The 12,516-nt window shown below is 38.3% G+C and overlaps 1 protein-coding gene across 7 annotated transcripts in view; it reads right to left on the bottom strand.

Annotated features, from left to right (window-relative positions):
* Nucleotides 1-10,120: 10,120 nt before the first annotated feature.
* DMXL2 (Dmx like 2) overlaps nt 10,121-12,516 on the bottom strand; it is a 140,242-nt gene continuing 137,846 nt past the window's right edge. For all 7 annotated transcript variants that reach the window (XM_081831077.1, XM_081831078.1, XM_081831076.1 and 4 more), the window contains 2 exons: nt 11,679-11,896; nt 10,121-11,535 (listed from right to left, as the gene is read on the bottom strand). In XM_081831077.1, coding sequence (XP_081687203.1) covers nt 11,326-11,535; nt 11,679-11,896 — 428 coding nt within the window. In that variant the 3' untranslated portion in view covers nt 10,121-11,325. The remainder of the gene's footprint in view (nt 11,536-11,678; nt 11,897-12,516) is intronic.

The following is a 12,516-nucleotide window of genomic DNA, read 5'->3' on the forward strand; positions in this document are numbered from 1 at the left end:
CCAACCTTTCTTGTTTCTTGAGAAAGGTTTGTATTGCTATATACTTCCCTCTTAGGACCACCTTTGCTGCACCCAAAGGTTTTAAACAGTTGTGTTTTCATTTTCATTTGTTTCCATGCATTTTTTAAAATTCTTTTTTAATTTCCTGGTTGATCCATTCATTCTTTAGTAGGATGCTCTTTAGCCTCCATGTATTTGAGTTCTTTCCAACTTTCCTCTTGTGATTGAGTTCTAGTTTCAAAGCATTGTGGTCCGAAAATATGCAGGGAAGATCCCAATCTTTTGGTACCAGTTGAGACCTGATTTGTGACCCAGGATGTGATCTATTCTGGCGAATGTTCCATGGGCACTAGAGAAGAATGTGTATTCAGTTGCTTTGGGATGGAATGTTCTGAATATATCTGTGAAGTCCATCTGGTCCAGTATGTCATTTAAATCCCTTATTTTCTTGTTGATCTTTTGGTTATATGATCTGTCCATTTCAGTGAGGGGGGTGTTAAAGTCCCCTACTATTATTGTATTATTGTTGATGTGTTTCTTTGATTTTGTTATTAATTGGCTTATATAATTGGCTGCTCCCATTTAGGGGCATAAATATTTACAATTGTTAGATCTTGATGGATAGACCCTTTAAGTAGGATATAGTGTCCTTCCTCATCTCTTATTAGTCTCTGGTTTAAAATCTAATTTGTCTGATATAAGGATTGCCACCCCAGCTTTCTTTTGATGTCCATTAGCATGGTAAATTGTTCTCCACCCCCTTTCTTTTTTTTTTTTTAAAGATTTTATTTATTTGACAGAGAAAGACACAGCGAGAGAGGGAACACAAACGGGGAGTGGGAGAGGGAGAAGCAGACTCCCTGCCGAGCAGGGAGCCCAATGCGGGACTCGATCCAGGGACTCCAGGATCATGACCTGAGCCGAAGGCAGTCGCTTAACCAACTGAGCCACCCAGGCGCCCCACCCCCTCACTTTCAATCTGGAGGTGTCTTTGGGTCTAAAATGAGTCTTCTGCAGACAACATATTGATAGATCTTGCTTTTTTATCCAATCTGATACCCTCTGTCTTTTGATTGGGGCATTTAGCCCATTTACATTCAGGGTAACTATTGAAAGATATGAATTTAGTGCCATTGTATTGCCTGTAAGGTGACTGATACTGCATATTGTCTCTATTCCTTTCTAGTCTATGTTACTTTTGGGCTCTTTCTTTGCTTAGAGGACCCCTTCCAATATTTCTTGTAGGGTCGGTTTGGTGATTGAAAATTTGTTTATTTTTTGTTTGTCCTGGAAGCTTTTTATTTCTCCTTCTATTTTCAATTGACAGCCTAGCTGGATGAAGTATTCTTGGCTGCATATTTTTCTCATTTAGTACCCTCTTTTCACCACTTTGCAGGCCAGAAGGGAGTGGCATGATATATTCAAAGTTTCTGCAGCAAAATTGCCTGATAGACTTATGGGTTTTCCCTTGTAGGTACCTGTCTTCTGTTCTCTTGCTGCTTTTAAGATTTTTTTATCACTACTTTTTGCCATTTTAATTACTATGTGTCTTGGTGTGGAACTCCTGAGTTGATTTGGTGTGTGTGTTGAGGGGAATCTCTGTGCCGCCTAGATCTAGATATCTGTTTCGTTACTCAAATTAGGGAACTTTTCAGCTATTATTTCTTTAAATTAATGTTCTGCCCCCTTTTCTCTCTATTCTTCTTCTGGCATCGCTTTAATGTGAATGTTATTACATTTGCTGGAATCACTGAGTTCCCTAAGTCTATTCTTGTTTTGCTTAATTCTTTATTCTCTCATTTGCTTGGCTTGATTAATTTCCATTACTCCATCTTCCAGGTCATGAATTCATTTCTCTGCTTCATCTAGCCTGCTATTTATTCCATCAAGTGTATTTTTAATTTCATTTATTGTGTTCTTCATCTCTGGTTCTTTTTTATCTCTTTGTTAAGGGTCTTACTGATTTCCCTCAGTATTTTTCTCAAGGCCAGTGAGTATTTTTATGATCATTACTTTAAATTCTTTATCAGGCATATTTACTTATACCCATTTTGCTTAGGTCTCTTGCTGTGGTTTTGTCCTGTTCTCTCATTGGGACATATTTTTCTGTCTCTTCATTTTGTCTCTGTGTCTGTGTGTTATGAAAGTCAGCTAAGTCTCCTGCTCTTGAAGTTTAATGCTCTTATGAAGAAGAGGTCCTACAGTGCCCTGCAGTGCAGTGTCTCCTATTTTCCAGGGGCTGGTGCTTCAGCGTTTCCTACGTGTGTTGCATGTGTTCTGCTATTGAATCCTGGCTGCTTTTTCCTTCAGTCCAGTCATCTGCAGAGGCTCTCTTTGCCTGTTGTAGGCAGTGTTTGGTCCCTGGCCAGGAGGGGTGTATTTTAATAAGGGGTGTGCTGGTCATTTTGGAAAATGAGATCAAAGTGCGGGGTGGGGAGGTAGGGCTTGGTGTAAGCAAGTTAGGTAGTGAGTGTCGATGCTGGGCTGGTTCCCACGGGTGAACGGGGGGGGGGGGGGCAGCAGGGGAGGGAAATGGTGCATGCCAGCTCCTTTGTTCCTGGAGAGGTCTCCTTGAGATCCCTGCCTCTTGGGACCACATTCTCAGATGAATAAATCACTGTCTCTCCCTTCTGCCTTCAGCATTTTTCAATCTGCTGCTTCCATGCTGGATTTTCACTGGCTGTTTATTGTGTTGTCCCTTTAAGTGCGGAGACTCCACTTCCTAATGCCCTTAGGGCTCTCCCAGAGCTGAGCCTGATTTTTAAAATTCCAGACTTTAAATCCCATGGTTGTAAGAACTTGCAAGATTTGGCCTCTCTCACTTTCAAAGCCAAACGAAATGGGGATTCGTCTTCCCAGTGTGATAGTCTGTTTATCAGCCTTCTCTGCTCCACCAGCTCCCTCGAGACCATGGATGGCCATGGTTTGTTGCGCATCTTTGCCCTCCCCACCTTATTTGATGTGGTCTCCTCTCTACCTTTAGTTCTGGAGTTTGTTCTACCAGTCTTCCGGTCATTTTCTGGATTATTTACGCTGATGTGTTACCTAGTTGCATCCATGGGACAAGGTGAGCTTAGGGTCCTCCTACTCCACCATCTTCCCTTAGGGTCCCAGCCTTTCTTTAATTATATTTTTTACTCCCATTCTGTGTAGGAACCCCAGAACACATATATTCAGCTGCTTAATGGTTTTCTTCAACTCACTGAGGCTGTTTACTTTGTTCCAGGGTTTGTTTCTTTTGGAAATTTCTATTATATTTTCACAGTCAGTACTGTTATCTTCTGCAGTGTTTAATCTGTGAATCCCATCCAGGTATTTTTCATCTCAAATATTGCAGTCTGTAGGTTATTTCTAGAAGTTTTGATTTTTTAAAAATGCTTTATTCAGTTAACATGTCTAAAGCTCTTCTTGGACATATATGTATTTAAAACAACTATTTTAATATCATTTTCTGTCACCTGTGTTATTTCTGGACCATTTTCTGATGGATTGAATTTTCTCCTCAGTTGGCTCATATTATCCTACTTCCTTTCATGCTTGGTAATTTTTATTAAATGTCAAACATTGTGAATTTTACCTTGCTGGTTCTTTTTGTATTCCTATAAATATTCTGGAACTGTGTTCTGAGTTGGTAGTTTGTTTGAAAATAGCTTAATCCTTTCCTTTTTAGATTTCTTAGGTGGGACTACAGCAGTGTCTTTCACTAATTTTGTCCCATTACTGCAGCAAAACTCTTTTTTTCTTTTTTTAAAGAGATTTTATTTATTTATTTAAGAGAGAGAGCACAGAGGGAGAGTGAGAGGGAGAAGCAGACTCCCTGCTCAGCAGAGAGCCCAACGTGGGGCTCAATCCCAGGACCCCGAGATCATGACCTGAGCAGAAGGCAGAAGCTCAACCGACTGAGCCACCCAGGCACCCCACTGCAGCAAAACTCTTATGAGTACCTAACACCCTGTGAATTATGAGGTTTCCTGGTTGGTTGGTTGGTTGGTTAGAGTATGAACTATTTCTAGCTTAGTGTGATTCAATTGTTTCTTCTCAACCTTTCAGGTGGTTCTTTTCCTGGCCACCAGTAGTTTTCTCCTAAAGATGCACTGACTCATGTTCAGCTGAATACATGAAGAGGAAATTCTGCAGACCTCTCTCATAGCCCTCTTCTCAGCCCACGCTATCTCGCACTCCCCAGATGCCCAGTTCTATTTGTTAACTCAGACCATCAAGCTTTGCCTGGTTTTCCCTCCTTGTTGGTGGCCTGAACATTTTCTTCAGGTAATAAGTTGGGACAATAATAATGCTCACCTCTGAGGGATCCCTGTCCTCCACTGCCTGATGTTCTATGTCTTGAGAACCATTGTTTTGTTTGTTTCAGGTAAGCAGGTAAATCTAGAACTTCTTACTGCTTTGACAGTAGAAAGTTCTCTCCCTCCTTTTGAAATCTCTCTCTCAGAGCATTTAGGCTTGAAATCTACCCTGGGTGGGGAGCTGGGCCAATTTATCTTTAGGGATTGGGGTAATAAAATCTCACAAGCTTTTTCCCTCTGGCTCTTCTCATCATTGTGTATACTCTCCTTTACTCTGGAGCAACATAGGAGCCAAGACTCAGATTTGAGTTTTGGGTAGGAGGTAAGTCAAAGGTTTTTGATTTGTTTTTGCCTGCTTCAGGTGCTAAGCTTTTGTGTACACATAGCTTATGTTAAAGAATCTCCCATGGAGTTCAAAGATTTGCCTACTAATATATGCCTAGCTTATGTTTCTGTGAGGAGCTTCAGGGAATCTGTGGGGAATGTTTATAATGTAGGGTTAAGTGGGTGTGAACTCTGGAGTCAAACTAATTTAGAATCCTTATACTACTGAGTTAAATTAATTCTCTAAGTCTCAAACTATTTTCATTTGAAAAATAGGGATTTTAAAAATGCATTATCTCTAATAGACATAATGCTTCATAGGTTTGTTTTGGGAGTGAGATAATCTATGTAAGTTGCTTAGCCCAGGGCTAGTGTACAGCAAGTAATCCATAAATAATCATCATTTCTCTGGAGAAAATACCATCATAATTGCATCACAATATCCTCTAAAATTTCCAGTGGAGCCCAAATATATAAGTACTCTGGGTACATAACATTGACTCATGCAAATTTAACTTTATAAAAATTATACCATGGCACAGTAAAATTTTAGTTATAGAAACAGTTTATAATGCTTATAAAAACACGAAGTAGAACTTCCAGTCTCAGCCTGAATGTGCAGAGCTTGGAAGTCATCATTCCTGTCCTTATCTTAAGAAAAAAGCACAGAATATAAAATCAACATATTTTCTTAGATCCATTAGAGTCTGGATGTGAAAACCCAGGGTAAACTGCCACTCCAAACACTGAAGAGACCTGCAGATACAGGGAATGACAGCCTACTTCGAGCTGAAGCTGATAGAGCCAGTCACTGGTAGGAACACTTAAAAGGTAATTAAGAAATTCCTGGAGGCTGAGTATGGACCAGTTTGCAAGTTAAAAACTCCTGGAGCCCCGTCTTAATGGACTCCACATGTTTGTGGGTTTTGCCATCAGAAGCCCACCAACTTCTTAAGGTAAGTAGAGGAATAAGAATTATGTCATACTCCTTTTCAGAAACCATGGAAGGAAGAAAAGAATGAACTATTTAAAGCATTGGGGGGGGTAGGGGGTGGAATGCTATACAATTCTGTATCCAGTAAAGTTGTCCTTCCAAAGTGAAGAAAGGACTTTCTCGTATCAGTAAAAACTGAGACTCTTTTGCCAGTAGGCCTGCCTTAGAAGAAATGTTAAAAGAAGTTCTTCAGAGAGATGGAAAATTATATGGGGCAGAAACATCTACATCGAGAATGAAAGAGCATTAGAAAAGAAATAAGTGAAGGTAAAATGAAACTTTTTTTCATATTCATAATTGACCTAACAGGTAATTTTTCGAAGTAATAACAGTGGCAATGTATCAGGATTACAGACAAGGAAATAAATCAGAGCTGTGTTACAGTGATGGGAGGGAGCAGCTGGGAATCCTGTGTTATAATGTCCCTGCACTCCCTATGATGTGGTGTAAGATTACCTGAAAATAGCTTAGATTAGTTTTAAAAGTACACTGCAAACTCTAGGACAACTCTTAAACTCCTTTTTAAAAAGATAATTGATATAACAAGAGAAAATAAAATGGAATAATTTAAAATGCTCAATTAAAATCAGAAGGCAAAAAGAGTATGATGAAAGTGCAACAAAGTTATGAACATAATAGATACTAATACAATGGTATCAATAATCACTTTAAAGGTAAACTGTAAATAAACCAATAAGACAGCTAGGATTAAACAAACACGAAGATCCACTTTAAAACTACAGATCAATTGAAAGAGAAAGCTAAAACCATGCTAACACAAATCAAAAGAAAGCTAAAGCAGCTTTATTAATTTCGGACAAAGCCGACTATATGATAGGAATAAAGAGAAACAAGAAATGCTAAAGGAGTCCATGGTCCTTGACATGAACATGCCTAACAGCACAGCATCTAAATATAGGAGGCAAAAACTAACAGAAGTGAAAGGAGAAGTTGCTAAATCCACTACTATAGTTGGAGGCTTCACCCCTTTATCAGTAATTGACAGAAAAATCAGTAAGAATATAGTTGAACTTAACAGCACCACCAATACTGGACCTAATTGACACTTAAAAATTAGATCATCTAACAAACAACAATACACATTCTTCTCAAGTAAAAATGGAACATTTACTAAGATAAATTTTGGGTTGTTAATCACACCTTAACATGTCAGTGTATAGAGATCAAGCAGAGTATGCTCTCAGACTAAAATGAAGTTGAATTAGAAGTCAATGACAAAGACAGGTGGAAAATTCTAAAATATTTGAGATTAAACACACTTCTAAATACCACAACTCAAAGAAGTCTCAAAAGAGAGTAAATATGTTGGACTCAATGCAAATGAAAACATAACATCAAAATTTGTGGGGCTTGGCAAAAGCATTGCTTTTAGAGGGAAATTTACAGCACTGAATGCATTGATTAAAAAGAAGATCTAAAATCAGTTATCTAAGTTTCTACTCTAGGAAACTACAAAAATAAGAGCAAATCAAAAGTAGAAGAAAAATAAAAATTAGCAGAGAGGTCAGTGAAATTAAAAACAGGAAATCAATAGAGAAAGTAAACAAAACCAAAAGCTGGCTCTTTGAAAAATTCAATTAAAATGATAAACCTGTAGGGGCACCTGGCTGGCTCAGTCAGTGGAGTGTGCAACTCTTGATCTCAGGGTTATGAGATCGAGCCCCAGGTTGAGTGTAGAGATTACTTTAAAAAATCTTTTTAAAAAAAAATGATAAAGCTGTAGCTAGGCTGAGAAAATAAAAGACACAAAGTACTAATATCAGAAATGAAAGAGGGGTCCTCATTACTGATCCCATGTATATTAAAAAGAAAATAAATATTAAGAACCTATGCCCACAAAATTGATAATTTAGATGAAATGGACCTATTCTTTGAAAGATATGACGTACCAGAACTCACAAAATGAGAAAGAAGTATCTGTTTAATAGGCTTATATCTATTAAAGAAACAGAATCAACAATTAATAACCTTCCAAAAGGAAAGCCCCAGGCCCAGATGGTTTCATTGGTGAATCCTATCAAATATTTGAAGAAATGAGACCTATTATTTAAAATCTTTGAGAAAACTGAAGCAGAGCTACTTCTGAACTCCTTCTATGAAGCCAGTCTTAATCTAATACCAAACCAGCTAAAGACATTACAAGACAGGAAAACTACAGACGGATTTCTCTATTTTACAAAGAGGAAAAAATCTTCAATAAAATATTAGCAAACTGAATCCAGAAATGCATGCAAAGAATTATAAACCATGATTGAGATTTATTCTAGTTTTTTTGTAAGACTGGTTCAATGTTTAAAAATCAATTAACATAATCTATCATATCAGTAGGCTAAAGAAAAAAAATCACAGATAAATCAACAGGTGCAGAAAATGCTTCAAGATTTACTATACAGCTACAGTAATCAAGACAGTATGGTACTGGCAAAAGAACAAATAGATCAGCAGAATAGAGTCCAGAAATGGGTCTACACCAATACAGTCAACTGATATTTGACAAAGTAGCAAAGACAATTCAGTGGAGAAAGAAAGATTAGTCTTTCTAAAAGTGTGAGAACAATTGGACATTCACAAGCAGAAAAATGAATCTAGACACAGGTCTTTAAAAACAATTCAAAATGGATCATAGACCTAAATATAAAAACTCTAGAAGATGAGAAAGCAGGTAATCTAGTTGACATTGTTCGGGTTTTTTTATTGGTTTTTACACATAACAGCAAAACCGTGATACATGAAAGCAAAACAGGAGTTGGAATTTATTAAAATTAAAAACTTATGCTCTGCAAAAGACACCCTTCAGGGAATGAAAAGCTAAGCCCCAGACTGGAAGAAAATATTGGCTAAACACATACCTGATAAAATAATTTGCATTCTAGATACATGAAGAATTCTTAAAACTCAACAGAGAACCACCCAATTAAAAAATGGGCAAAAGAGCTGAAGAGACACCTCACCAAAGAAAACACACAGATGAAAAGATGTTTAACATCCTGTATCATTAGGGAACTGCAAACTGAAACAATGAGATACCACTGTAATGTCTTCTATGATGGCTAAAATCCCACTGACAACACCAAATGCTCATGAGGATGTCAAACAGGACCTCTCAGAATTCAGGAACTCTCAACAGAATTCCTTCACTGTTGCTAGGAATACAAATTGGTGCAGTCACTTTGGAAAACAGTTTGGCAGTTTTTCACAGAGCTAGTCTTACCATAAGATCAAGCAATCTCACTCTTGGGTATTTACCCAACAGAGCTGAAAACTTAGAGGTCTACACACAAACCTGCAGACAAATGTTTATAGCACCTTGAAAAACTGGGAGCAATCAAGATGTCCTTGAAAGGTGCATGGACAAACCAGGATATTCATAGATGGACTATTCAGTGATTTCAAAAAATGAGTTACCAAGCCAGAGAAAGAGGAAAGAACTTTAACGCATATTGCTCAGCGCAAGAAGACAATCTGAACTGGCTGCATCGTATAGGATTCCAATCGTATAGGACGTTCCAGGAAAGGCAGTAGAGAGATCAGTGACTGCCAGGGGTTGGGAGAAAAGGGAGGAATGAAGAGATGAACACAGGGGACTTGCAGGGCAATGAAGACTATTCTGTATGATTCTGTAATGGATACATGACATCATACATTTGCTAAAACCCACTGAACTGTACAGCACAAAGGGTGAAGCGTAATATAATCCACAGACTTTAGTTAAATCACCAGTACTGGTTCATTAGTACTAACAAATATCACACAAATGCGAAACCTTAGTAAGGGAAACGGCGGAGGGTGGGGGGTGGGGAGTAAATGGAAACCCTAGTATTGGCTCACTTTTTTTTTTTTTTAATAAACCTAGAACTTCTAAAAATGTATTTGAAACTTTTAAAAAACAAAGTATTATGACATATGCCAGATTACTGTGAAGCAACAGCTCAAAGAAGGTGGCAGCTACTGCGAAAGTCTGAATTTGTTTCAAAATTCTATTCTCTTGCAGATCGTCTGGATTGGCTGTACTACTTTAGTATAATAGATACAAAGATGGAGAAGATGCAACACACACAGGTTACTGCATACTAAACTGTGGTAAGTGTATGTATATATTTGTACTTTTTGTCAAATTGGTGTTTCTATGTATTCAGACATCCTCCTTCCCTCACCTTGACTCCACATAAGCACTATTCCCAGCTCAGCTCCTTCACCAGGGTCAGCACCAAAATCAGCATTTAATGCAATAAGCGAGACAAGGTACAGTCACGTTAGTTCTTACCCAACCAAATCCCAGTGCTGAGTGCCTTCTGTCTGACTCACCACTGCATCCCATTTCCTAGAATGGCTTCTGCTACAGAAAGTACTCAGTAAATATCTGTGAATAAATGAAGAGCCTAGTAGCTTAAAAATTCTTTTAACAGTCAAAGATTTACTCAAATTTAAAATGGTAAGTAGTTAAAAATACTTTTAAAGAAGGCCAGACCAAACTAAGGTAAAACTCTAACAAATAACATTTATTTTTCTTTTACATATGTATTTCACAGCCCGAACATCACATCGCCTTCAGAGAAAGGTGCTTTTATGCCATTATATTTTACTATTTACCACACAGGAATTAAACATTCTCATTAACATGAGGAGACAATTTGCTGGTAAACATTTAAACACACAGACATTGGTTTCAATATCTCAAGAACATTTTTTGGTCATAACCAAGGAGGTACATCAAAATAGGACAACACTGGCTAATAATTTATAAGCAAATAATATTTTAACTCTGCATAGTTTATACAATAGGCTGTGGTAATAAATAATATCACCAATCTCATCAACTATTAACTGGCCACAAAAAGCCCAACATTCATTTAAATTATGATATGAAATGCTCTATTGGTGTAGTTTCAACATAGCCTTAAATGTGGCAGGTGTTTAACCCTGAAAGAAAAAGTACTAAACTGGTATGTTTGGTCAACTACAAATATGTCATGTTCACATATTACATTCCTAACATGAAGGCAGATATTTAAATAGAAAAACTAGCAGTCCAAAAAAATGTGAGTGTGCGAATTGTAAGGAAAACGTTGCATTTAAATTTGCACTCATTTGCAAGTTACAGTACTAGCTCAGTAAAAACACTAACAGGAAAAATAATCAGCAGGGAAGAATGGAAATGACCTCTCCCAGCAGAGAACTAGTCACTGCACCCTGTGCCACAGCAGAAAAGGTTTCTGGTGATCTAGAGCTTCTCACACCTCGTGACTATCCTTCCCTGAACACAGGAGCCTGCGGGCATGCTTCCATCAGTGGTAAGACTAGGAAGAAAAACCTGAACCAGCAACATTTTCCTCCTTAATTTGGTATAAAGGTCCTTCCCATTATTATAACTTACTAACAGGCTAACTTTCTAACCTCAAATGTTTTCTGAATCAGGTTCGCTAAAGGCTGTAAAGAATAGCTACCCTTCATACAACACTAGGGTTTTGTTTTAAAGTATGTCAGCATGATAACAAAGTACATGCACAGTCATTCTACCAACCTGTATGGGCAATGCTCAGCTTGGGTCAGTCTCAGATTCCACACAGAGATTCTCTGCATTGTTTTTAGTGTGTGAACAGCTGCTTGGGAAGCAGAAATGCCTATTCGTTACTACAGTGTATTTTAATTGAAATGTTTATAAAAATAAAGCCCCGATCCTGAAGTCTAGAGAATGTCAAGAATTCTGTTGGGGATGTTAAAAGCACTGGGCAACACCCTGGTTTTTAGTGTGCCATCAGCCCCACAGGAAAAGATCCGGTTGCCCGGGATGATGTCGATCTGCATGACGCCAGCCCCAAGGTTTCTGAATATGGACTGCTTAGCATGTTCGTTTTTGAAGGAATGAATCAGGCCATGGCCCGTCAGCCTCCAAACCTGTTGGAAAAGAGTAAAAACACAAAGGGTAAGTTGTTAGAAAAGACAGAGAGACCAAAGAGTGCAGGGGAGTTTCTGTTCCCCAGTCTTGACAGCATCTACAGATAATATTCAGCACCTTCCAACTTCTTGTACCGACTCACCTTTATGTTACCTTCTGCTGAACCTGTAGTAAAATATTCCTCGCAAGGATCCAGAGCCAGAGCCTTAATAGCGGAGTCATGTGCCTGGAATGTGTGAATCAGCTGTCTCTGCCTGATGTCAAAAATGCAGACACAGCCTTTCCTACCTCCAGAGATTAGGAGCTGCTGTTTGGGCGCATACTGAAGGACTGTGGCGCCATGATCGTGGCATGTGAAACCTGAAGAAGGAAAACAGCAGACGTCTTTCCCAGACAATTTCTATCCTGACAATTCTGGTAAGGTTTAAATGTACATTTAAATAACACAGAAACTACTGACAAATTTTTCATTTTCATTTCTGTAATCATGATCCAAGTATTAAAAAAAGATCCCAAGCAATGACAGAAAAAAGGTTCTTATCCATAATCTCAATGTGAAAACACATGCAGGAAGTTTAAATGTTAAGCCCAAGCTCAGTTACGCTGCCTCACGAGAAGCCTGTAGAAGCAAGAAGTGCAGAGGAGACCAAGCTTCTCAATGATCCGTTCAGCCAGCACATTAATGCCCACCAGGACAAGTATCTACCCTTTCCTCGTTCCCGCCCAGACAGCCTCATCACAAGTTCGTGTCAGGTAAGTCACAAACTCAACTACAGTTGTGTGAAAATGACTCGTTACAAGGTGAGGAGTTAGCTGTCCCAAGATCCTCTGCATTTTAATACAATTAAAGCCTTAAGCCAGTATGTGGTAAATCTTTAAGAGTTGTTAATTCTTCACAGAAAAACAATTTGCAATCAAATAAAATGGAGAAATAACTATACTTTCAAAACGTGTATCAGTACAAAAAAAGACTGAAAAAT

The sequence above is a fragment of the Leptonychotes weddellii genome, chromosome 9, assembly GCF_054177405.1.
Source record: "Leptonychotes weddellii isolate Sample4059 chromosome 9, ASM5417740v2, whole genome shotgun sequence".
Lineage (NCBI taxonomy): Eukaryota > Metazoa > Chordata > Mammalia > Carnivora > Phocidae > Leptonychotes > Leptonychotes weddellii.